We start from the raw sequence: 25,631 nt of genomic DNA on the forward strand, positions 1-25,631 counted from the left end.
TGCAGTAAGTACTGCTATGTAGTAACATGCTACGGAAAAAAGCTTTTTTACTTCCCACAAGTGGATTCAATGACGGTTTTCCACTCGCGGGGAACAAAGGTAAATCGCAGCATTCTCAGTTTTAATGCAGGCTATGCACTGAAGTCCATGGCAGCCGTTTGTCCTGTGGCCCTATCCCAATCATCATTGCGGTAAGGCTGCGGGATCCGCGCCATCGCCTAGAGATCGTGTAGTGAAATCTGTACTGTGCACGCACGCCGGCGGGAACATCTGCAGCACAGCAGGGGTCACGTGGGTCAGACTCCCTTGCAGGGCCCGCATGCGGCTTTACAGTGCAGCTGAAGGGCCACGCTTCTTACGTCTTCCTATGATGCACACAAAGAAGAAAAGGTCTAATAAGCAGAGATTTGGTACAATTGCCTCATGATTCCTCCTGAAATCGTCACTATTCTGGATTCCGTTCCCCTTCCTTGGACTTCCTCCGGCTCCCTGAGTTTCTTGATAAATGGCAAATACCCTTCTCTCTAGAAAAAATGCCCATTTAATTACAAGGAGAGGAGGGGGGGGGGGTGCTTAAAAGACTACATTATTCAATTCTAAAGGGGGTTTTGTCATTAAAACAAAATCCCATCCCCCACCTGTTCGCTGCCTAAAATGACAAAAGAGGGTCTACATGCCTCTCCTGGGGCCCGGGGCCACAGACAGCACTGGTATTGGCAGTGACTTCCAGGTAGACCAGTTCGGTGGAACCACTGCAGCCAGTTATGTCCTTAAACCACTAACATCATGGTGGCCAGGATGAGCACTGATGCCAGTAGTGCCAACGGTGACACTGCAGCCTCTGATTGGCTGCAGCAGTCACATGCTTCTGCCGGCCGTCTACACAGAAGTCACCACCAATGCCAGCACTGGGTGAGCTGCGTCCCGGGGCCCCAGGAGAGGTATGTATACCCTAGTTTTTACTTTTTAGGCAGGGCCCAGCTGGGCAGATGGGGTTTTGCTTTAATGACAAACTTCCCTTTAAACATGTCTGTGAAACCTAACAGCCAGAATCTAGTTGGTTACCCCGGGCCACCTCCAAGGGCTCGCAAGGAACGCACAGGAATTGGTGAGGATCACATTGTAGGTGACATCATTTTATTACATCATTCCACAGTCATTGAGGCAAACGCCCGAAGGGGCAACGACAAGACTATTACTGACCCGCCAGCCGTCCAATAAGAGAAACGATGTCATTGTAACATGATGTGATCTTATGGTGTGAACAGCCTCTCCTGTGCGAGTCACCACATGCACCTCAGTCCATTTCAGGATTTAACATTTCTAGATTCTGAAAATGAAGGCGGCTCCTCCTCCGTGCGGATCGTCCAATGACAACGCATTTCTTTCACTCCGAACATGAAAGTGACTTCTCCTCGGTGTGCGATCTATAATGCCCAACTAGTTCGGATATCTGTGTAAAACATTCTCCACATTCCGAGCACGAGAACGACCCCTCCCACGTGTGACTCCTGTGGTGGTCAACAAGATCGGATATCTGTGGGAAGCATTCCCCACACACTGAGCATCCGAACGGCTTCTTGAATCTGTGTGTTCTCTGATGTCTCTCAAGATAATCTTTACGTGCAAAACATTTGGCGCAATCCAAACACGAGAACGGCTTCTCCCCCGTGTGAATCACCTGATGTTTAACAAGATCGGAATTTTGGGAGAACCCTTTCCCGCACTCTGAACATGAAAACGGCTTCTGCCCCGTGTGACTCCTTTGATGTTTAACAAGAACGGATTTCTGAGTAAAACGTTTCCCACATTCCGAGCACGAAAATGGCTTCTGCCCCGTGTGAATTCTCTGATGTTCCACGAGGGAAGATTTCTGGGTGAAACACTTTCCACATTCTGAACATGAGAACGGCTTCTCCCCCGTGTGAATTCTCTGATGTTCCACAAGAACAGATTTCTTGGTGAAGCCTTTCCCACATTCTGAACAGGAGTATGGCCTCTCATCGTTGTGAATTCTCTTGTGCATAGAAAGACTCAAGTTCTTTTTAAAATGTTTCCCACATTCAGAACATGCAAACACTTTACTGTGACCGGCGCCCTCAAGAACCATCGGAAGGCCAGCGAAATAGTCCTTGTGACTGAATGGAAGAAATGAAGGTCTTCTGCTGCGGAGGGCGAGGTGCTCTGCACATTCACCTTGGGTGGTGACCTCCGCCCCATTCTCCGGGGATGAAGGCGATTCTCCCATGGTCCTGCAGTCATCTGGGAGGGAAAGGTTTTGTCAGATTTGGTTTTTCTTTACTAAAACGTGACATTTTACTGGGAGGCGTGACACACGGATCAGGATGAAGCGTGTAACACTTCACGTCTCCCCTCATCGCGCTGCCTGGAATATATGGGTTACAGGAAATGAGAAAAACTTCTCCTCTACTTCTATTCACCAAACATAATTAGGACATAAACCCTCGTAGACGAAGCCACACTTAGTCGCTGTCTTATGTGCTCTGCCAACCCAAAGCTCCAATCACAAGCTGCTAAGTACTTCAAAAGGCTGTTAAAGGGAATGTAATGTATCACCTTTAAGTCTGCTACTTAAATCCAGATACTGGGACGTATTTTTCCATTCATGACTATGGGAACGCCATCTTGGCTAAGCTCCTGATGGCAGCATTCAGAGGTTTGCCTTACAGCAGCCACATGTGCCGGAGACCTGCGGAATGGAGCTGGCTCATTAAAGGGGTTATCCAGGAAGGGGCCGCTGGGATACACCAAAGTCGGAGGGTGCGAAATCCGGACCGAAGAAGTTGGCCAACGCCAATATGCCCGTTCTAAGGTCCCAGTGACACAAAGCAGCAGCATCATAGGGATCAACGAGACAGTTCACATCATGAGACCCGGTCTGGACAGCGCTTGTACCGTCATATAGACACACCGCAGTCACCGGCTGGGGTACGAGAATGTTCAGGGAGCATTGCATGGCCCCTTTAACTACAGTGTGGAGTCCGTCACAATTACCAGACATGGCACCGAGACGGAATCCCCGAACGGAACCGATCCCCTTTATTAGTCCACTTTACAGGGATCCCGTTAGTCTGTTACGTGGCAGTTCAGGAGAACAGAGGTGACTACTCAATATCCCCAAGTAGAATGGGAACGAGCAGAGTCCGTGACGATGGGTTGGCCTGACTGGTGGCAGGAAACTGCCATTCGAAGGTTCAGTCTCACTAGTACTGGTGACTCCATCCGCAGAGCTGACCGTTAGGGGGAGACAGAATAGCATAAACGACCCTATTCCATCCTCTAGAGCAGCGCTTCCTAAACATTTTCAGCCATGCAGCACTTTTTGAAGCAAAAGTTTCTTGTGGAGCCCGGAGGTGTGGTCAGGGGAGGGGTCAGGGGCGTGGCTTATTACGACATATCATTTTTACCACTGTCGTTATAAATAAAGACAGGGACATTGAAAAAAACAAAAAAACAAAACAGTAGCACAGTAAAAATATTAACCCCTCCGTAATAAGAGCCCCAACCCATACACTTACCTTCTCCTTGTAGTCAGCGCCGCTCTTCCTCTGCTCAGCGCTGATCCCCGTTGCACACTGACGTCAGTGTGTGCGCCCAGAATGTTTCCTCCCTTGTCCTCTCCTGCAGAACTGAGGAGCAGGAGACTCAGGGGAGGAGAATCCCGGGTGCACAGTGACGTCAAAGTGTGCACCGGGATCAGCGTCACAGCGTGATTACCGGCGGAGAGTTGCGGTACCCCCCTGGCAATCACTGCAGTGGTGAGTGGCCGTCGGCTGCTCACCATGGAGACCTTCGGCTGGAGCCCCTGACTGTTGCTCACGGAGAACAAGGGCCCCACGGAGCACAGTTTGGGAACCGCTGATCTAGAGTAGAGTAAAGAGTGAAAAAAAGTATCCGTTTAATGGAGGGCATAACAGCCTAATAGGGACGGACACCATTGTGCGGCATTCATCATGGGCTTTAGTGGACTTTGGGGGGGCTCCAGTAATATCCCTGCCGCTATATGGACAGTTCTCGAAAGGGAGCTGCGAGAAAGCAGAGCCACCCGTAGAAGATGAGGTGGGAGTAAACATCACCGGGCGCCACATCTGCATTGGCCTACAGCCGCGTGGTCTGCGTCTACGGTAGGTACACCATTGGGAGGGGGGAGAGAGAGGACAAGCCCACACTCACAGATGGGCTGAGCTGCACAATTGGGTCACCAGATTTCCTTGTCGTCGAGTTGTCTCATGCTTGGGACTTGTGCCGATGCCACAGAGACAAAGTGCAGCTGTGCAGGGAACATACCCTACGGTATACAAAGTAGCAGCTTCCCGGCAGAGCTAGCAATCTATAAAGCCCTCCCAACGGCCTAGAACGGGGTGTGAAAAGGGCAAGCTTAAAGGGGTTGTCCCCCCGTGACAAATGGATCTATATACTTCTGTATGGCCATTACAAAGCACTGTGTAATATAATGTGTGCTCTGTAAATACGCCATACAGAAGATATATACTCACCTGATAGGGTGCCCCCCCCACGGACTCTGGAGGAGTCGCCTCGTAGGAGGACGCTTGTTGTGGTGACGGGGCCGATTCTGTATGTGTCGGTCATCACTTACCTGGGCTGACGGCTGCAGGCGCTTCCTCCTCCTTACACTGCTGACCCAGCCTGACATGCGGCTCCGCCTCGCTTTGTATCGCCTCCACTTTACATGTTGCCAAACCTTCAACCTAAGTTAATAAGTGAGTAAATAAGAAGAGAAACCTGTTACAAGTTACACGCCGGAGGCGGAGCTTAGACTTCTCCCCATCTCCTTACTAAACAGTGACTAAACTTCAAGGAACACTAAACCTAAAAATGAAAAGTAAGGAGGAGAACTCTTCCTCAGGGTTTTTGCCGCTTCCAACTATCTATTCTGTACAGAATCCTTGTCAAAAGGACCCCAAAGTGACAGCGAGCGCTCCCTCCGGGGCTGTCAGCACCTGAGGCAGAAGCCCACCGTACAGTGAGAAGCCGTGCCCTAATGCGCTGATCTGCTCCATGTCGCTGCTGGAGGAGGCGGGCTTTAGTCAAGGGGATCACCATGGTTTCTGGCCTACAGCAGAGCAGGGGAGGGAGGCTGCTGTTCCAGCCAGACAGGAGAGGAGGGTCAGCATCACCGCTTATCTCCTGCCAGCATCACTGCTTATCTCCTGCCAGCATCACCGCTTATCTCCTGCCAGCATCACTGCTTATCTCCTGCCAGCATCACCGCTTATCTCCTGCCAGCATCACCGCTTATCTCCTGCCAGCATCACCGCTTATCTCCTGCCAGCATCACCGCTTATCTCCTGCCACACAAAAGACTTATTAGCTCTAATAGTAATATGAAACTAAGTAGGATCGAAGGAAGGAAGAGCTTTGGGGAGGAATCATTGGAAGGCCTTGTCTATGGTTTGTGGCCTTTCCTGTCACACAGGTGATATGTGGTAAGCTGTGCGCTCCGTCCACCTGATGGGCTGCAGCATGCTTATCTTCCTCTGGATCACTCGGGTAAAGCCCAGCACTTCGGTTTGATGTACGGATCTGCCGAGGTCCATCTGTAGGAAACACACATGCCGTTACTAGAAGCTCCACACGTCCCCTTCTCACAAACCGCCAACTCACGCTGAATCCATGCAAAATCTGTCTTAAGGCCCTTTTACACGCAATGATTATGGCTCAAAATTCATTCAAACGCTTGAAAATGGGTGATAATCGTTACATGTAAACGCGGCCGGCGCGTAGCGTGCGTTTGAACGAGGATATTAAAGTCAACTTAAAACCCGCCCCTTCAGCCACTGAGAGATAAAGCAAACACATTCATCTTACTGCAGGCCGCAGGCTACCCCCCCCCACGCAGGATGTTTACACTAGCCGGGAGAGAACGATGGAATGGGCGTATGATTAATCACAGGCTGGGCTCTGCAAACAACTCCTGCAGGTCCTTTTACATGCAAAGGAAGATGATACAGTGTTATTGCCCATTAACGCCCTCCTACTACAGGACGCAGTTACATCCTGTGGGGTCGGGGTATGTATGAAGAGAGATCGCGCGGCTCTCTTCCATCATACATCGCGGGGTGCAGACTGTTTATTACAGCCGACACCTGGCAGCAACAGCTCTGATCGACCGTGCAGCCAATCTGGGCTGTTAACCCCTTAAATGTCGCTGTGAACTCTGACAGCCGCATTTAAATCCCCCGAACATGAGATTGCCGGGAGCCGTGCGGGTGTCATGGCAGCCGGGGGCCGTGCAGGAGGCTTGATAGACAGCCTGCCAGATCGCACTATGATGTCATGCTATGGCATGACATCATACGGCAGGAGCGATCAAAGCATCGCAGGGTGTGGTCCTAAAAAAAAAAAGTAAAAACAAAAACAATAAAGCTTTATTGATTGTTGAAAAAAGACAAAGTACTAAAATGTAAACAACAAAAAATCTAATAACACAAGAATACATGTTCTGTATCGCCGCGTCCATAAAGGCCCGATCTATCAGAGTGACGCATCATTTACCGCGCACGCTGCACGGCGTCCGGAAAAAAAAAATGACTGCCAGAGATGGGCTTTTGGTCGCCCATCTCCAAGATAAATAGCAATAAAAAGCGATCAAAAAGTCGTATGCATTCCAAAATGGTGCAACGCGAACTACGGAGCGGCAGAGCAAGAGAACAACACGTGGGCGTGGGATCCGCAGAAGGAGCGGCAGAGCAAGTGTACAACACGTGGGCGTGGGATCCGCAGAAGGAGCGGCAGAGCAAGAGAACAACACGTGGGCGTGGGATCCGCAGAAGGAGCGGCAGAGCAAAAGAACAACACGTGGGCGTGGGATCCGCAGAAGGTGCGGCAGAGCAAAAGAACAACACATGGGCGTGGGATCCGCAGAAGGAGCGGCAGAGCAAGAGAACAACACGTGGGCGTGGGATCCGCAGAAGGAGCGGCAGAGCAAGTGTACAACACGTGGGCGTGGGATCCGCAGAAGGAGCGGCAGAGCAAGAGAACAACACGTGGGCGTGGGATCCGCAGAAGGAGCGGCAGAGCAAAAGAACAACACGTGGGCGTGGGATCCGCAGAAGGAGCGGCAGAGCAGAAGAACAACACGTGGGCGTGGGATCCGCAGAAGGAGCGGCGGAGCAAAAGAACAACACGTGGGCGTGGGATCCGCAGAAGGAGCGGCGGAGCAAAAGAACAACACGTGGGCGTGGGATCCGCAGAAGGAGCGGCAGAGCAAAAGAACAACACGTGGGCGTGGAATCCGCAGAAGGAGCGGCAGAGCAAAAGAACAACACGTGGGCGTGGAATCCGCAGAAGGAGCGGCGGAGCAAAAGAACAACACGTGGGCGTGGGATCCGCAGAAGGAGCGGCAGAGCAAAAGAATAACACGTGGGCGTGGGATCCGCAGAAGGAGCGGCAGAGCAAAAGAACAACACGTGGGCGTGGGATCCGCAGAAGGAGCGGCAGAGCAAAAGAACAACACGTGGGCGTGGGATCCGCAGAAGGAGCGGCGGAGCAAAAGAACAACACGTGGGCGTCGGATCCGCAGAAGGAGCGGCAGGGCAAAAGAACAACACGTGGGCGTGGGATCCGCAGAAGGAGCGGCAGGGCAAAAGAACAACACGTGGGCGTGGGATCCGCAGAAGGAGCGGCAGAGCAAAAGAACAACACGTGGGCGAGGGATCCGCAGAAGGAGCGGCAGAGCAAAAGAACAACACGTGGGCGAGGGATCCGCAGAAGGAGCGGCAGAGCAAAAGAACAACACGTGGGCGTGGGATCCGCAGAAGGAGCGGCGGAGCAAAAGAACAACACGTGGGCGTGGGATCCACAGAAGGAGCGGCAGAGCAAAAGAACAACACGTGGGCGTGGGATCCGCAGAAGGAGCGGCAGAGCAAAAGAACAACACGTGGGCGAGGGATCCGCAGAAGGAGCGGCAGAGCAAAAGAACAACACGTGGGCGTGGGATCCGCAGAAGGAGCGGCAGAGCAAAAGAACAACACGTGGGCGTGGGATCCGCAGAAGGAGCGGCGGAGCAAAAGAACAACACGTGGGCGTGGGATCCGCAGAAGGAGCGGCGGAGCAAAAGAACAACACGTGGGCGTGGGATCCACAGAAGGAGCGGCAGAGCAAGAGAACAACACGTGGGCGTGGGATCCGCAGAAGGAGCGGCAGAGCAAAAGAACAACACGTGGGCGAGGGATCCGCTGAAGGAGCGGCACAGCAAGAGAACAACACGTGGGCGTGGGATCCGCAGAAGGAGCGGCAGAGCAAAAGAATAACACGTGGGCGTGGGATCCGCAGAAGGAGCGGCAGAGCAAAAGAACAACACGTGGGCGTGGGATCCGCAGAAGGAGCGGCAGAGCAAAAGAACAACACGTGGGCGAGGGATCCGCAGAAGGAGCGGCAGAGCAAAAGAACAACACGTGGGCGTGGGATCCGCAGAAGGAGCGGCAGAGCAAAGAACAACACGTGGGCGTGGGATCCGCAGAAGGAGCGGCAGAGCAAAAGAACAACACGTGGGCGTGGGATCCGCAGAAGGAGCGGCGGAGCAAAAGAACAACACGTGGGCGTGGGATCCGCAGAAGGAGCGGCAGAGCAAAAGAATAACACGTGGGCGTGGGATCCGCAGAAGGAGCGGCAGAGCAAAAGAACAACACGTGGGCGTGGGATCCGCAGAAGGAGCGGCAGAGCAAAAGAACAACACGTGGGCGAGGGATCCGCAGAAGGAGCGGCAGAGCAAAAGAACAACACGTGGGCGTGGGATCCGCAGAAGGAGCGGCAGAGCAAAAGAACAACACGTGGGCGTGGGATCCGCAGAAGGAGCGGCAGAGCAAAAGAACAACACGTGGGCGTGGGATCCGCAGAAGGAGCGGCGGAGCAAAAGAACAACACGTGGGCGTGGGATCCGCAGAAGGAGCGGCGGAGCAAAAGAACAACACGTGGGCGTGGGATCCACAGAAGGAGCGGCAGAGCAAGAGAACAACACGTGGGCGTGGGATCCGCAGAAGGAGCGGCAGAGCAAAAGAACAACACGTGGGCGTGGGATCCACAGAAGGAGCGGCAGAGCAAAAGAACAACACGTGGGCGTGGGATCCACAGAAGAAGCGGCAGAGCAAAAGAACAACACGTGGGCGTGGGATCCGCAGAAGGAGCGGCACAGCAAGAGAACAACACGTGGGCGTGGGATCCGCAGAAGGAGCGGCAGAGCAAAAGAACAACACGTGGGCGTGGGATCCGCAGAAGGAGCGGCAGAGCAAAAGAACAACACGTGGGCGTGGGATCCGCAGAAGGAGCGGCAGAGCAAAAGAACAACACGTGGGCGTGGGATCCGCAGAAGGAGCGGCAGAGCAAAAGAACAACACGTGGGCGAGGGATCCGCAGAAGGAGCGGCAGAGCAAAAGAACAACACGTGGGCGTGGGATCCGCAGAAGGAGCGGCAGAGCAAAAGAACAACACGTGGGCGAGGGATCCGCAGAAGGAGCGGCAGAGCAAAAGAACAACACGTGGGCGTGGGATCCACAGAAGGAGCGGCAGAGCAAAAGAACAACACGTGGGCGTGGGATCCACAGAAGGAGCGGCAGAGCAAAAGAACAACACGTGGGCGTGGGATCCGCAGAAGGAGCGGCAGAGCAAAAGAACAACACGTGGGCGTGGGATCCACAGAAGGAGCGGCAGAGCAAAAGAACAACACGTGGGCGTGGGATCCACAGAAGGAGCGGCAGAGCAAAGAACAACACGTGGGCGAGGGATCCGCTGAAGGAGCGGCAGAGCAAAAGAACAACACGTGGGCAGGGGATCCGCAGAAGGAGCGGCAGAGCAAGAGAACAACACGTGGGCGTGGGATCCGCAGAAGGAGCGGCAGAGCAAAGAACAACACGTGGGCGTGGGATCCACAGAAGGAGCGGCAGAGCAAAAGAACAACACGTGGGTGTGGGATCCGCAGAAGGAGCGGCAGAGCAAAGAACAACACGTGGGCGTGGGATCCACAGAAGGAGCAGCAGAGCAAAAGAACAACACGTGGGCGTGGGATCCGCAGAAGGAGCGGCAGAGCAAAAGAACAACACGTGGGCGAGGGATCGGCAGAAGGATCCGCAGAGCAAAAGAACAACACGTGGGTGTGGGATCCACAGAAGGAGCGGCAGAGCAAAAGAGCAACACGTGGGCGTGGGATCCGCAGAAGGAGCGGCAGAGCAAAAGAACAACACGTGGGCGAGGGATCCGCAGAAGGAGCGGCAGAGCAAAAGAACAACACGTGGGCGAGGGATCCGCAGAAGGAGCGGCAGAGCAAAGAACAACACGTGGGCGTGGGATCCACAGAAGGAGCGGCAGAGCAAAAGAACAACACGTGGGTGTGGGATCCGCAGAAGGAGCGGCAGAGCAAAGAACAACACGTGGGCGTGGGATCCACAGAAGGAGCAGCAGAGCAAAAGAACAACACGTGGGCGTGGGATCCGCAGAAGGAGCGGCAGAGCAAAAGAACAACACGTGGGCGTGGGATCCACAGAAGGAGCGGCAGAGCAAAAGAACAACACGTGGGCGTGGGATCCGCAGAAGGAGCGGCAGAGCAGAAGAACAACACGTGGGCATGGGATCCGCAGTAGGAGCGGCAGAGCAAAGAACAACACGTGGGCGTGGGATCCGCAGAAGGAGCGGCAGAGCAAAAGAACAACACGTGGGCGTGGGATCCGCAGAAGGAGCAGCAGAGCAAAAGAACAACACGTGGGCGTGGGATCCGCAGAAGGAGCGGCAGAGCAAAAGAACAACACGTGGGCGAGGGATCGGCAGAAGGATCCGCAGAGCAAAAGAACAACACGTGGGTGTGGGATCCACAGAAGGAGCGGCAGAGCAAAAGAGCAACACGTGGGCGTGGGATCCGCAGAAGGAGCGGCAGAGCAAAAGAACAACACGTGGGCGTGGGATCCGCAGAAGGAGCAGCAGAGCAAAAGAACAACACGTGGGCGTGGGATCCGCAGAAGGAGCGGCAGAGCAAAAGAACAACACGTGGGCGAGGGATCGGCAGAAGGATCCGCAGAGCAAAAGAACAACACGTGGGTGTGGGATCCACAGAAGGAGCGGCAGAGCAAAAGAGCAACACGTGGGCGTGGGATCCGCAGAAGGAGCGGCAGAGCAAAAGAACAACACGTGGGCGAGGGATCCGCAGAAGGAGCGGCAGCTCATTTTTGTTGGAGGTCGTTTGGTTTTTTCATTTTACTCCACTTGTACATTATACAGTAAATAGCACCAGTGAAAACTACAACTCGTCCTGCAAACAACGAGCCCTCCTGCAGCGACGGAGAAAGAAAGGAGTTAGGAGTTTATTAAAGGGGGAGGAAAAAGCAAAAACGGCAAATAGAAAAAGGGCCGCGTCATTAAGGGGTTAATGGCCAGTAACATTTTATGCAAATAGATCGCTAAATCTCTCAGTCTGTAAGATTATCTTTGCGTGTAAAGGGGCCTCCAGGTCCTTTTGGGGGAGTAGATTATTGCGCGGCCGGTTTATACATGGTTATGGTTCAGTCTCTCACATTGGCTGTGTTGGTGATGGGAGGGGCTGGACGAGCTCCGGGTAAACCCAGTAATAAGCCAACGAGTGCGAATTCAGCCTTACAAGACAGATTGGATCCAGTTGTGCCCATTTAGCGGATGAGAGCTGGCAGCGCCATTCCCAAAAGGGTGTGGAGTGACGCGCTTCAGTGTAAAGCAGCATTCCTGGTCCTAACGAGTAGCGCTAACCGTTCACTACCAGCTTCCAAGATGGCGGTGTGAGGCAGAACATTAACGTCAGTGAATAACAGAACCTGCGAGATGATCACCTACCGGCGCCGATCTCTGGAGGAAGCCCCTCCTCCTTCCACGGCTCGCCGCGGCGCGCATACGTCTCATCGTCTTCTTCCATCACCTCAACTTTAACGTCTGTCAGATCTTCACCCTAATTCAGTGGGGAACAGAGAGCAGACTGTCACAGCCGACCGATACATTGTGTCGCAGCCACCGCCGACACATCGGGTCGCAGCCGCCCCCCGACACATCGGGTCGCAGCCGTCCCCCGACACATCGGATCCCAGCCGCCCCCCGACACATCGTATCGCAGCCGCCCCCCGACACATCGTATCGCAGCCGTCCCCCGACACATCGTATCGCAGCCGCCCCCCGACACATCGGGTCGCAGCCGCCCCCCGACACATCGTATCGCAGCCGTCCCCCGACACATCGGATCGCAGCCGTCCCCCGACACATCGGATCGCAGCCGCCCCCGACACATCGGGTCGCAGCCGTCCCCCGACACATCGGATCCCAGCCGCCCCCCGACACATCGTGTCACAACCATTATGTGCCCCCCCCCAGCCCTCCTCCGACATTAAGATTTCCCTGTACGGCTCCAATGTTGCTAACAGTATACAGGACGGCGCTCCGATGTGGCAGACTGCTCTGCGGGTATGTTACAGTATACAGGAAGGCGCTCCGATGTGGCAAACTGCTCTGCAGGTATGTTACAGTATACAGGACGGCGCTCCGATGCGGCAGACTGCTCTGCGGGTATGTTACAGTATACAGGACGGCGCTCCGATGCGGCAGACTGCTCTGCGGGTATGTTACAGTATACAGGACGGCGCTCCGATGTGGCAGACTGCTCTGCGGGTATGTTACAGTATACAGGACGGCGCTCCGATGTGGCAGACTGCTCTGCGGGTATGTTACAGTATACAGGACGGCGCTCCGATGTGGCAGACTGCTCTGCAGGTATGTTACAGTATACAGGACGGCGCTCCGATGTGGCAGACTGCTCTGCGGGTATGTTACAGTATACAGGACGGCGCTCCGATGTGGCAAACTGCTCTGCAGGTATGTTACAGTATACAGGACGGCGCTCCGATGTGGCAGACTGCTCTGCAGGTATGTTACAGTATACAGGACGGCGCTCCCATGTGGCAGACTGCTCTGCGGGTATGTTACAGTATACAGGACGGCGCTCCGATGTGGCAGACTGCTCTGCAGGTATGTTACAGTATACAGGACGGCGCTCCGATGTGGCAGACTGCTCTGCAGGTATGTTACAGTATACAGGACGGCGCTCCCATGTGGCAGACGGCTCTGCAGGTATGTTACAGTATACAGGACGGCGCTCCGATGTGGCAGACTGCTCTGCAGGTATGTTACAGTATACAGGACGGCGCTCCGATGTGGCAGACTGCTCTGCAGGTATGTTACAGTATACAGGACGGCGCTCCGATGTGGCAGACTGCTCTGCAGGTATGTTACAGTATACAGGACGGCGCTCCGATGTGGCAGACTGCTCTGCAGGTATGTTACAGTATACAGGACGGCGCTCCGATGTGGCAGACTGCTCTGCAGGTATGTTACAGTATACAGGACGGCGCTCCGATGTGGCAGACTGCTCTGCAGGTATGTTACAGTATACAGGACGGCGCTCCGATGTGGCAGACTGCTCTGCAGGTATGTTACAGTATACAGGACGGCGCTCCGATGTGGCAGACTGCTCTGCAGGTATGTTACAGTATACAGGACGGCGCTCCGATGTGGCAGACTGCTCTGCCGGTATGTTACAGTATACAGGACGGCGCTCCGATGTGGCAGACTGCTCTGCCGGTATGTTACAGTATACAGGACGGCGCTCCGATGTGGCAGACTACTCTGCAGGTATGTTACAGTATACAGGACGGCGCTCCGATGTGGCAGACTGCTCTGCAGGTATGTTACAGTATACAGGACGGCGCTCCGATGTGGCAGACTGCTCTGCAGGTATGTTACAGTATACAGGACGGCGCTCCGATGTGGCAGACTGCTCTGCGGGTATGTTACAGTATACAGGACGGCGCTCCGATGTGGCAGACTGCTCTGCGGGTATGTTACAGTATACAGGACGGCGCTCCGATGTGGCAGACTGCTCTGCGGGTATGTTACAGTATACAGGACGGCGCTCCGATGTGGCAGACTGCTCTGCGGGTATGTTACAGTATACAGGACGGCGCTCCGATGTGGCAGACTGCTCTGCAGGTATGTTACAGTATACAGGACGGCGCTCCGATGTGGCAGACTGCTCTGCAGGTATGTTACAGTATACAGGACGGCGCTCCGATGTGGCAGACTGCTCTGCAGGTATGTTACAGTATACAGGACGGCGCTCCGATGTGGCAGACTGCTCTGCGTGTATGTTACAGTATACAGGACGGCGCTCCGATGTGGCAGACTGCTCTGCGTGTATGTTACAGTATACAGGACGGCGCTCCGATGTGGCAGACTGCTCTGCAGGTATGTTACAGTATACAGGACGGCGCTCCGATGTGGCAGACTGCTCTGCAGGTATGTTACAGTATACAGGACGGCGCTCCCATGTGGCAGACTGCTCTGCAGGTATGTTACAGTATACAGGACGGCGCTCCGACGTGGCAAACTGCTCTGCAGGTATGTTACAGTATACAGGACGGCGCTCCCATGTGGCAGACTGCTCTGCGGGTATGTTACAGTATACAGGACGGCGCTCCGATGTGGCAGACTGCTCTGCAGGTATGTTACAGTATACAGGACGGCGCTCCGATGTGGCAGACTGCTCTGCAGGTATGTTACAGTATACAGGACGGCGCTCCGATGTGGCAGACTGCTCTGCAGGTATGTTACAGTATACAGGACGGCGCTCCGATGTGGCAGACTGCTCTGCGGGTATGTTACAGTATACAGGACGGCGCTCCGATGTGGCAGACTGCTCTGCAGGTATGTTACAGTATACAGGACGGCGCTCCGATGTGGCAGACTACTCTGCAGGTATGTTACAGTATACAGGACGGCGCTCCGATGTGGCAGACTGCTCTGCAGGTATGTTACAGTATACAGGACGGCGCTCCGATGTGGCAGACTGCTCTGCAGGTATGTTACAGTATACAGGACGGCGCTCCGATGTGGCAGACTGCTCTGCAGGTATGTTACAGTATACAGGACGGCGCTCCGATGTGGCAGACTGCTCTGCGGGTATGTTACAGTATACAGAACAGCGCTCCGATGTGGCAGACTGCTCTGCAGGTATGTTACAGTATACAGGACGGCGCTCCGATGTGGCAGACTACTCTGCAGGTATGTTACAGTATACAGGACGGCGCTCCGATGTGGCAGACTGCTCTGCAGGTATGTTACAGTATACAGGACGGCGCTCCGATGTGGCAGACTACTCTGCAGGTATGTTACAGTATACAGGACGGCGCTCCGATGTGGCAGACTACTCTGCAGGTATGTTACAGTATACAGGACGGCGCTCCGATGTGGCAGACTGCTCTGCAGGTATGTTACAGTATACAGGACGGCGCTCCGATGTGGCAGACTGCTCTGCAGGTATGTTACAGTATACAGGACGGCGCTCCGACGTGGCAGACTGCTCTGCGGGTATGTTACAGTATACAGGACGGCGCTCCGACGTGGCAGACTGCTCTGCAGGTATGTTACAGTATACAGGACGGCACTCCGACGTGGCAGACTACTCTGCAGGTATGTTACAGTATACAGGACGGCGCTCCGATGTGGCAGACTGCTCTGCAGGTATGTTACAGTATACAGGACGGCGCTCCGATGTGGCAGACTGCTCTGCAGGTATGTTACAGTATACAGGACGGCGCTCCGATGTGGCAGACTACTCTGCAGGTATGTTACAGTATACAGGACGGCGCTCCGATGTGGCAGACTGCTCTGCAGGTATGTTACAGTATACAGGACGGCGCTCCGACGGGGCAGACTGCTCTGCAGGTATGTTACAGTATACAGGACGGCGCTCCGACGGGGCAGACTGCTCTGCAGGTATGTTACAGTATACAGGACGGCGCTCCGATGTGGCAGACTGCTCTGCGGGTATGTTACAGTATACAGGACGGCGCTCCGACGTGGCAGACTGCTCTGCAGGTATGTTACAGTATACAGGACGGCGCTCCGATGTGGCAGACTACTCTGCAGGTATGTTACAGTATACAGGGCGGCGCTCCGATGTGGCAGACTGCTCTGCAGGTATGTTACAGTATACAGGACGGCGCTCCCATGTGGCAGACTGCTCTGCAGGTATGTTACAGTATACAGGACGGCGCTCCGATGTGGCAGACTGCTCTGCAGGTATGTTACAGTATACAGGACGGCGCTCCGATGTGGCAGACTGCTCTGCAGGTATGTTACAGTATACAGGACGGCGCTCCGATGTGGCAGACTGCTCTGCAGGTATGTTACAGTATACAGGACGGCGCTCCGATGTGGCAGACTGCTCTGCGGGTATGTTACAGTATACAGGACGGCGCTCCGATGTGGCAGACTGCTCTGCAGGTATGTTACAGTATACAGGACGGCGCTCCGATGTGGCAGACTGCTCTGCGGGTATGTTACAGTATACAGGACGGCGCTCCGATGTGGCAGACTGCTCTGCAGGTATGTTACAGTATACAGGACGGCGCTCCGATGTGGCAGACTGCTCTGCAGGTATGTTACAGTATACAGGCGGCGCTCCGACGTGGCAGACTGCTCTGCGGCCTCACCTCTCCCGTCAGCACCTCAATGATCTCGTTGGTGAGCTGGAGGATCTTGTGCCGGTTGCTCCCCTCGTGAGGCTCCGGGATCAGGTCCTGGCTCCGCCCTCCTGACACTTTGTCACGGCCGCTGAGATTCCCACAATCAGATGTCTTCTTCGCTGCGGTGTACTCCTGTGTATGAAGAGCGCAGCCATGAGTATCACTATATACATTCCCATATGCCATTCCTTACTGTCCCTACAGGAGCGGGGGCGTAGAGACCCCCTTGTAGAAGGACGGAACAACATTCTGCTGGGTCGTCTTACAGTAAACATCTTGGAGTATGAGCGTACACTCCAGACGTGACGACACCCGCACACTACGCTTACTGCTCACCACCTCTTACATCTCGGCCCCCTCCGCCACTTCCTGTCAGCCATCTCCAGTCATGCACTTGGCAGCAGGCGGTGGACTGTAAGCCAGGAGGAAGGATTGGTCATCAATGGTTGATTGGGGACCTCCGCTTGGACAATCAGCTGATTGGATGCCCCCTGTCAGCGTCGCTACACACAGGGATACCCGTCTAGTGGCCGGCACTTGTAATTGCAGGCTGGGGTCTCATTAGATGAATGGGAGCTGCACCTGCAGTTATAAGCACTGGCCACTACACGGGGTCGGAGCAGCAGCTTCCACTCCATACTGTTGTGTTGTGGCACCAACAGTGGGCGCCTGATCAGCTGATTGTCCGGGGTCCCAAGCGGAGGACCCCAGCCAATCTACTACTGATGGCCTATCCCAAGGAGAGCTGATCAATAGCATTTCCCTGGAAACCCCCTGGCAGATATGCTGAATGTATCCTCAGCGCCCCTGGTGCCCGGCGGATGCTGAGTGGCCCTCTGGCACCGCTGAACCAATATGTGTTGGCATCTACTTGCTTTACTGTATAAACATTGTCTGATGGTTTGTTATACGGAGGGATATAAAATGTGCCCGATAGCAGTCGGCGAGCGGCGCGGGCCTACACGATAGCAGTCGGCGAGCGGCGCGGGCCCGCCCGATAGCAGTCGGCGAGCGGCGTGGGCCTACATGATAGCAGTCGGTGAGCGGCGTGGGCCTACATGATAGCAGTGGGTGAGCGGCGCGGACCTACATGATAGCAGTGGGTGAGCGGCGCAGACCTACATGATAGCAGTCGGCGAGCGGCGCGGGCCTACATGATAGCAGTGGGTGAGCGGCGCGGACCTACATGATAGCAGTGGGTGAGCGGCGCGGGCCTACATGATAGCAGTGGGTGAGCGGCGCGGACCTACATGATAGCAGTGGGTGAGCGGCGCGGGCCTACACGATAGCAGTCGGTGAGCGGCGCGGACCTACATGATAGCAGTTGGCGACCGGCGCGGACCTACATGATAGCAGTCGGCGACCGGCGCGGACCTACATGATAGCAGTCGGTGAGCGGCACGGGCCTACACGATAGCAGTGGGTGAGCGGCGCGGACCTACACGATAGCAGTCGGCGACCGGCGTTGGCCTACACGATAGCAGTCGGCGACCGGCGCGGGCCTACACGATAGCAGTCGGCGACCGGCGTTGGCCTACACGATAGCAGTCGGCGACCGGCGCGGACCTACACGATAGCAGTCGGCGACCGGCGCGGACCTACATGATAGCAGTCGGTGAGCAGCGCGGACCTACATGATAGCAGTCGGCGACCGGCGCGGGCCTACACGATAGCAGTCGGCGACCGGCGCGGGCCTACACGATAGCAGTCGGCGACCGGCGTTGGCCTACACGATAGCAGTCGGCGACCGGCGTGCGCCTACACGATAGCAGTCGGCGACCGGCGCGGGCCTACACGATAGCAGTCGGCGACCGGCGTGGGCCTACACGATAGCAGTCGGCGACCGGCGCGGGCCTACACGATAGCAGTCGGTGACCGGCGCGGGCCTACACGATAGCAGTCGGCGACCGGCGTGGGCCTACACGATAGCAGTCGGCGACCGGCGCGGGCCTACACGATAGCAGTCGGCGACCGGCGCGGGCCTTCACGATAGCAGTCGGCGACCGGCGCGGGCCTACACAGCGTCACAGCTTCGTCCATGATGTCATCCATTCCCAGCCAGCGGGCTTCATCCAAGCAAATGACAGGAGGCAAATACAGAAGACTCACAGACTAACCCAAGTAACATGGAGCCCCCCGCCGCCCCTCCACCACCACCACGTGGGGATGCTGCCGAGTCCACAGTACCGCGGGCAGGAAGGTGCCATATCAGGGATAATGGCCAGCATCCCTCACCTCTCCGGTCAGCAGGTAGATGATCTCCAGGGTGAGGCGTAAGATCCGCTCCGTCACCTCTCTCCTCTCCTCCGCCATCATCAAGCAGCGCACCATCGACTTCTACAGGAGGACTCAGCCGGACACCTTAAGTGGAGAAGACCAGGCATGAGTTTTAGGGTCCCGAGCAGGATGAGGGGTCTACCTGTGTAGCCCCCGCCCCCCGTCCAATTACACATGGGTCGTGGTCATCATGAAGTGCATTATGGGAGCAGGGAGCTGTGCTTCAGACATGCTGGGCGCCTCGGACCGGCGCTGTGTCTCTGCACCTCCCATTCATCTATATGGCAGAGCGCAGGCAGCACCTTCACAGAGCGCCCCCCGCTGTCAGCCCATGGAATAGTTTATGGGGGTCCCAGCTGCTGACAGGTTTTCAGTTGGTCACTTAGCGCCTCTCCCTGCAGGCAGCAGTGTAACGCCTACCAAGGTGGAAAGCGGATACATCGGGGGACAACGGAGGAGTCCTGTAAACAGGGGGCAGCACATGTGTGGTGGGGGGCAGTAGACGTGTCCTGTATGTTGGGGGGGTGGGGGGCAGTAGACGTGTCCTGTATATTGGGGGGGTCAGTAGACGTGTCCTGCATGTTGGGGGGGGGGGGGGTAGACGCGTCCCGTATGTTGGGGGGGGAGGGGCAGTAGACGTGTGCTGCATGTTGAGGGGGGGGGGGGGGGAGACAGTAGACGCGTCCTGTATGTCGGGGGGAGGGGGCAGTAGACGCGTCCTGTATGTTGGGGGGGGGGGGGGGGGGAGTAGACGCGTCCTGTATGTTGGGGGGGGGGGCAGTAGACGCGTCCTGTATGTTGGGGGGGGGGCAGTAGACGCGTCCTGTATGTTGGGGGGGGCAGTAGACGCGTCCTGTATGTTGGGGGGGGGGCAGTAGACGCGTCCTGTATGTTGGGGGGGGGCAGTAGACGCGTCCTGTATGTTGGGGGGGGCAGTAGACGCGTCCTGTATGTTGGGGGGGTGGGGGGCAGTAGACGTGTCCTGTATGTTGGGGGGGTCAGTAGACGTGTCCTGTATGTTTGAGGGGGGGGGGGGCAGTAGACGTGTCCTGCATGTTGGGGGGGCAGTAGACGCGTCCCGTATGTTGGGGGGGGGAGGGGCAGTAGACGTGTCCTGCATGTTGGGGGGGGGGGGGGGGGGAGACGTGTCCTGCATGTTGGGGGGGGGCAGTAGACGTGTCCTGCATGTTGGGGGGGGGGGGGCCAGTAGACGTGTCCTAGATGTTGGGGGGGGGGGGGGCAGTAGACGCGTCCTGCATGTTCGGGGGGAAGGGCAGTAGACGCGTCCTGTATGTTCGGGGGGGGGGCAGTAGACGCGTCCTGTATGTTGGGGGGGGCAGTAGACGCGTCCTGTATGTTGGGGGGGTGGGGGGCAGTAGACGTGTCCTGTATGTTGGGGGGGTCAGTAGACGTGTCCTGTATGTTTGAGGGGGGGGGGGGCAGTAGACGTGTCCTGCATGTTGGGGGGGCAGTAGACGCGTCCCGTATGTTGGGGGGGGAGGGGCAGTAGACGTGTCCTGCATGTTGGGGGGGGGGGGGGAGACGTGTCCTGCATGTTGGGGGGGGGCAGTAGACGTGTCCTGCATGTTGGGGGGGGGGGGGGGCCAGTAGACGTGTCCTAGATGTTGGGGGGGGGGGGGGCAGTAGACGCGTCCTGCATGTTCGGGGGGAAGGGCAGTAGACGCGTCCTGTATGTTCGGGGGGGGGGCAGTAGACGCGTCCTGTATGTTCGGGGGGGGGCAGTAGACGTTGTCCTGTATGTTGGGGGGGGGGCCAGTAGACGTGTCCTTTATGTTGGGGGGGGGGGGAGTAGACGTGTCCTGCATGTTGGGGGGGGGTGGGAGTAGACGTGTCCTGCATGTTGGGGGGGGGAGTAGACGTGTCCTGCATGTTGGGGGGGGGCAGTAGACGTGTCCTGCATGTTGGGGGGGGGGGCCAGTAGACGTGTCCTAGATGTTAGGGCAGTAGACGCGTCCTAGATGTTCGGGGGGAAGGGCAGTAGACGCGTCCTGTATGTTCGGGGGGGGGGGGGCAGTAGACGCGTCCTGTATGTTGGGGGGGGGGGGGGGGAGACGTGTCCTGCATGTTGGGGGGGGGGCAGTAGACGTGTCCTGCATGTTGGGGGGGGGGGGCCAGTAGACGTGTCCTAGATGTTGGGGGGGGGGGGGCCAGTAGACGTGTCCTAGATGTTGGGGGGGGGAAGGGCAGTAGACGCGTCCTGTATGTTCGGGGGGGGGGCAGTAGACGCGTCCTGTATGTTCGGGGGGGGGCAGTAGACGTGTCCTGTATGTTGGGGGGGGGCCAGTAGACGTGTCCTTTATGTTGGGGGGGGGGGGAGTAGACGTGTCCTGCATGTTGGGGGGGGGTGGGAGTAGACGTGTCCTGCATGTTGGGGGGGGGAGTAGACGTGTCCTGCATGTTGGGGGGGGGGCAGTAGACGTGTCCTGCATGTTGGGGGGGGGGCCAGTAGACGTGTCCTAGATGTTGGGGGGGGGCAGTAGACGCGTCCTAGATGTTCGGGGGGAAGGGCAGTAGACGCGTCCTGTATGTTCGGGGGGGGGGGGGGGCAGTAGACGCGTCCTGTATGTTGGGGGGGGGGGGAGACGTGTCCTGCATGTTGGGGGGGGGCAGTAGACGTGTCCTGCATGTTGGGGGGGGGGGGGCCAGTAGACGTGTCCTAGATGTTGGGGGGGGGGGGGCCAGTAGACGTGTCCTAGATGTTGGGGGGGGGGGGGCAGTAGACGCGTCCTGCATGTTCGGGGGGAAGGGCAGTAGACGCGTCCCGTATGTTCGGGGGGGGGGGGCAGTAGACAAGTCCTGTATGTTGGGGGGGGGCAGTAGACGTGTCCTGCATGTTGGGGGGGGGCAGTAGACGTGTCCTGCATGTTGGGGGGGGGCAGTAGACGTGTCCTGCATGTTGGGGGGGGGGGAGTAGACGTGTCCTGCATGTTGGGGGGGGGGGGGAGTAGACGTGTCCTGCATGTTGGGGGGGGTGGGAGTAGACGTGTCCTGCATGTTGGGGGGGGGAGTAGACGTGTCCTGCATGTTGGGGGGGGAGTAGACGTGTCCTGCATGTTGGGGGGGGGCAGTAGACGTGTCCTGCATGTTGGGGGGGGGGGCCAGTAGACGTGTCCTAGATGTTGGGGGGGGGGCAGTAGACGCGTCCTGCATGTTCGGGGGAAGGGCAGTAGACGCGTCCTGTATGTTCGGGGGGGGGCAGTAGACGCGTCCTGTATGTTGGGGGGGGGGCAGTAGACGTGTCCTGTATGTTGGGGGGGGGGGGGCAGTAGACGTGTCCTGTATGTTGGGGGGGGGGGCAGTAGACGTGTCCTGTATGTTGGGGGGGGGGCAGTAGACGTGTCCTGTATGTTGGGGGGGGGCAGTAGACGTGTCCTGTATGTTGGGGGAGGGCAGTAGACGTGTCCTGTATGTTGGGGGGGGGGGCAGTAGACGAGTCCTGTATGTTGGAGGGGGGGGCAGTAGACGTGTCCTGTATGTTGGGGGGGGCAGTAGACGTGTCCTGTATGTTGGGGGGGGGCAGTAGACGTGTCCTGTATGTTGGGGGGGGGCAGTAGACGTGTCCTGTATGTTGGGGGGGGCAGTAGACGTGTCCTGTATGTTGGGGGGGGGCAGTAGACGTGTCCTGTATGTTGGGGGGGGGCAGTAGACGTGTCCTGTATGTTGGGGGGGGGCAGTAGACGTGTCCTGTATGTTGGGGGGGCAGTAGACGTGTCCTGTATGTTGGGGGGGGCAGTAGACGTGTCCTGTATGTTGGAGGGGGGGGCAGTAGACGTGTCCTGTATGTTGGGGGGGGGGTCAGTAGACGTGTCCTGTATGTTGGGGGGGGGGGGGGGGTCAGTAGACGTGTCCTGTATGTTGGGGGGGGGGGGAGTAGACGTGTCCTGCATGTTGGGGGGGCGGGGAGTAGACGTGTCCTGCATGTTGGGGGGGGGGGAGTAGACGTGTCCTGCATGTTGGGGGGGGGCAGTAGACGTGTCCTGCATGTTGGGGGGGGGGGGCCAGTAGACGTGTCCTAGATGTTGGGGGGGGGGGGCAGTAGACGCGTCCTGCATGTTCGGGGGGAAGGGCAGTAGACGCGTCCTGTATGTTTGGGGGGGGGGGGGGGGGCAGTAGACGCGTCCTGTATGTTGGGGGGGGGGGGCAGTAGACGTGTCCTGTATGTTGGGGGGGGGGAGCAGTAGACGTGTCCTGTATGTTGGGGGGGGGCAGTAGACGTGTCCTGTATGTTGGGGGGGGGGGGGCAGTAGACGTGTCCTGTATGTTGGGGGGGGGGCAGTAGACGTGTCCTGTATGTTGGGGGGGGGGGCAGTAGACGTGTCCTGTATGTTGGGGGGGGGGGGGCAGTAGACGTGTCCTGTATGTTGGGGGGGGGGGGGGGCAGTAGACGAGTCCTGTATGTTGGAGGGGGGGGCAGTAGACGTGTCCTGTATGTTGGGGGGGGGGGCAGTAGACGTGTCCTGTATGTTGGGGGGGGCAGTAGACGTGTCCTGTATGTTGGGGGGGGGGGGCAGTAGACGTGTCCTGTATGTTGGGGGGGCAGTAGACGTGTCCTGTATGTTGGGGGGGCAGTAGACGTGTCCTGTATGTTGGAGGGGGGGGCAGTAGACGTGTCCTGTATGTTGGGGGGGGGGGGGGTCAGTAGACGTGTCCTGTATGTTGGGGGGGGTCAGTAGACGTGTCCTGTATGTTGGGGGGGGGGCAGTAGACGTGTCCTGTATGTTGGGGGGGCAGTAGACGTGTCCTGTATGTTGGGGGGGGCAGTAGACGTGTCCTGTATGTTGGGGGGGGGCAGTAGACGTGTCCTGTATGTTGGAGGGGGGGGCAGTAGACGTGTCCTGTATGTTGGGGGGGCAGTAGACGTGTCCTGTATGTTGGAGGGGGGGGTCAGTAGACGTGTCCTGTATGTTGGGGGGGGGTCAGTAGACGTGTCCTGTATGTTGGGGGGGGGCAGTAGACGTGTCCTGTATGTTGGGGGGGCAGTAGACGTGTCCTGTATGTTGGGGGGGGGGGCAGTAGACGTGTCCTGTATGTTGGGGGGGGGCAGTAGACGTGTCCTGTATGTTGGGGGGGCAGTAGACGTGTCCTGTATGTTGGGGGGGGGGGCAGTAGACGTGTCCTGTATGTTGGGGGGGGGGCAGTAGACGTGTCCTGTATGTTGGGGGGGCAGTAGACGTGTCCTGTATGTTGGGGGGGGGCAGTAGACGTGTCCTGTATGTTGGGGGGGGGCAGTATACGTGTCCTGTATGTTGGGGGGGGGCAGTAGAGTTGTCCTGTATGTTGGGGGGGCAGTAGACGTGTCCTGTATGTTGGGGGGGCAGTAGACGTGTCCTGTATGTTGGGGGGGCGGCAGTAGACGTGTCCTGTATGTTGGGGGGGGCAGTAGACGTGTCCTGTATGTTGGAGGGGGGGGGTCAGTAGACGTGTTCTGTATGTTGGGGGGGGGGGGTCAGTAGACGTGTCCTGTATGTTGGGGGGGGGGGCAGTAGACGTGTCCTGTATGTTGGGGGGGCAGTAGACGTGTCCTGTATGTTGGGGGGGGGGGCAGTAGACGTGTCCTGTATGTTGGGGGGGGGGGCAGTAGACGTGTCCTGTATGTTGGGGGGGGGCAGTAGACGTGTCCTGTATGTTGGGGGGGCAGTAGACGTGTCCTGTATGTTGGGGGGGGGGGGCAGTAGACGTGTCCTGTATGTTGGGGGGGGGGGCAGTAGATGTGTCCTGTATGTTGGGGGGGCAGTAGACGTGTCCTGTATGTTGGGGGGGGGGCAGTAGACGTGTCCTGTATGTTGGGGGGGGGCAGTATACGTGTCCTGTATGTTGGGGGGGGCAGTAGAGTTGTCCTGTATGTTGGGGGGGCAGTAGACGTGTCCTGTATGTTGGGGGGGGCAGTAGACGTGTCCTGTATGTTGGGGGGGCAGTAGACGTGTCCTGTATGTTGGGGGGGGCAGTAGACGTGTCCTGTATGTTGGGGGGGGCAGTAGACGTGTCCTGTATGTTGGGGGGGGCAGTAGACGTGTCCTGTATGTTGGGGGGGGGGCAGTAGACGTGTCCTGTATGTTGGGGGGGCAGTAGACGTGTCCTGTATGTTGGGGGGGGGGGTCAGTAGACGTGTCCTGTATGTTGGGGGGGGGTCAGTAGACGTGTCCTGTATGTTGGGGGGGGGCAGTAGACGTGTCCTGTATGTTGGGGGGGCAGTAGACGTGTCCTGTATGTTGGGGGGGGCAGTAGACGTGTACGTGTCCTGTATGTTGGGGGGGGGCAGTAGACGTGTCCTGTATGTTGGGGGGGGGGGCAGTAGACGTGTCCTGTATGTTGGGGGTGCAGTAACTGACGTACTGTATGTAGGCCAGAACACGTCCTGCATAGTTCCAGAAGCTACAATATATTGGGGTACAGCTGTCTCCCAGCTCGCCGACTCACCCGGAAGTGATTGGTCCGTCTGTATAAAAACCCTCAGTCTACAGTTGTTACAGCAGCAGGCTGGATCCCACGTGACTCCGCTGACAACATGGCTGCTTCGTACACTAACGCGCATGCGCAGAATAGCTACTGGGCGGCTGCATTCAGTCCTATTCTGTAGTATTGAAAGGGGTTCTGCGGCGGCCATTTTGTTGTGGCCGCAGAGGGAACCTCCGGCGGTGCAGGCATTGCTACAGTTACCTGCTTGTCTTCTCAACTATCTTTACTGACCGTGTGAATCAGCCAACCCAAACATCCAATCAGGTTGCAAATCGAGCAGAGCCTGGCCCAGCGTATGCGCCGGAAGGA

At 57.1% G+C, this 25,631-nt stretch overlaps 2 protein-coding genes across 3 annotated transcripts in view; both read right to left on the minus strand.

Annotated features, from left to right (window-relative positions):
- Positions 1-1,120: 1,120 nt before the first annotated feature.
- The window catches only part of LOC136588326 (zinc finger protein 271-like), a 93,331-nt gene continuing 68,820 nt past the window's right edge, over positions 1,121-25,631 (minus strand). The window contains exon 9 of the mRNA XM_066587449.1: positions 1,121-1,997. Within this exon, the coding sequence (XP_066443546.1) occupies positions 1,388-1,997 (610 nt within the window). The 3' untranslated portion in view covers positions 1,121-1,387. The remainder of the gene's footprint in view (positions 1,998-25,631) is intronic.
- LOC136588331 (gastrula zinc finger protein XlCGF66.1-like) lies at positions 2,248-25,401 on the minus strand. Of its 2 annotated transcripts, XM_066587457.1 has the most exons (6): positions 25,284-25,401; positions 18,804-18,929; positions 16,536-16,700; positions 11,833-11,944; positions 5,491-5,579; positions 2,248-4,730 (listed from the first exon to the last, which is right to left on the minus strand). In XM_066587457.1, the coding sequence occupies exons 2-6, from the start codon at positions 18,897-18,899 to the stop codon at positions 4,611-4,613; spliced, it is 582 nt and encodes a 193-aa protein (XP_066443554.1). In that variant the 5' UTR covers positions 18,900-18,929; positions 25,284-25,401; the 3' UTR covers positions 2,248-4,610. The 2 variants fall into 2 exon arrangements, with proteins under 2 accessions (XP_066443554.1, XP_066443553.1); XM_066587456.1 differs by having other exon boundaries at positions 2,248-5,579.

Source organism: Eleutherodactylus coqui, chromosome 13 (assembly GCF_035609145.1).
Source record: "Eleutherodactylus coqui strain aEleCoq1 chromosome 13, aEleCoq1.hap1, whole genome shotgun sequence".
NCBI classification, from domain to species: Eukaryota; Metazoa; Chordata; class Amphibia; order Anura; family Eleutherodactylidae; genus Eleutherodactylus; species Eleutherodactylus coqui.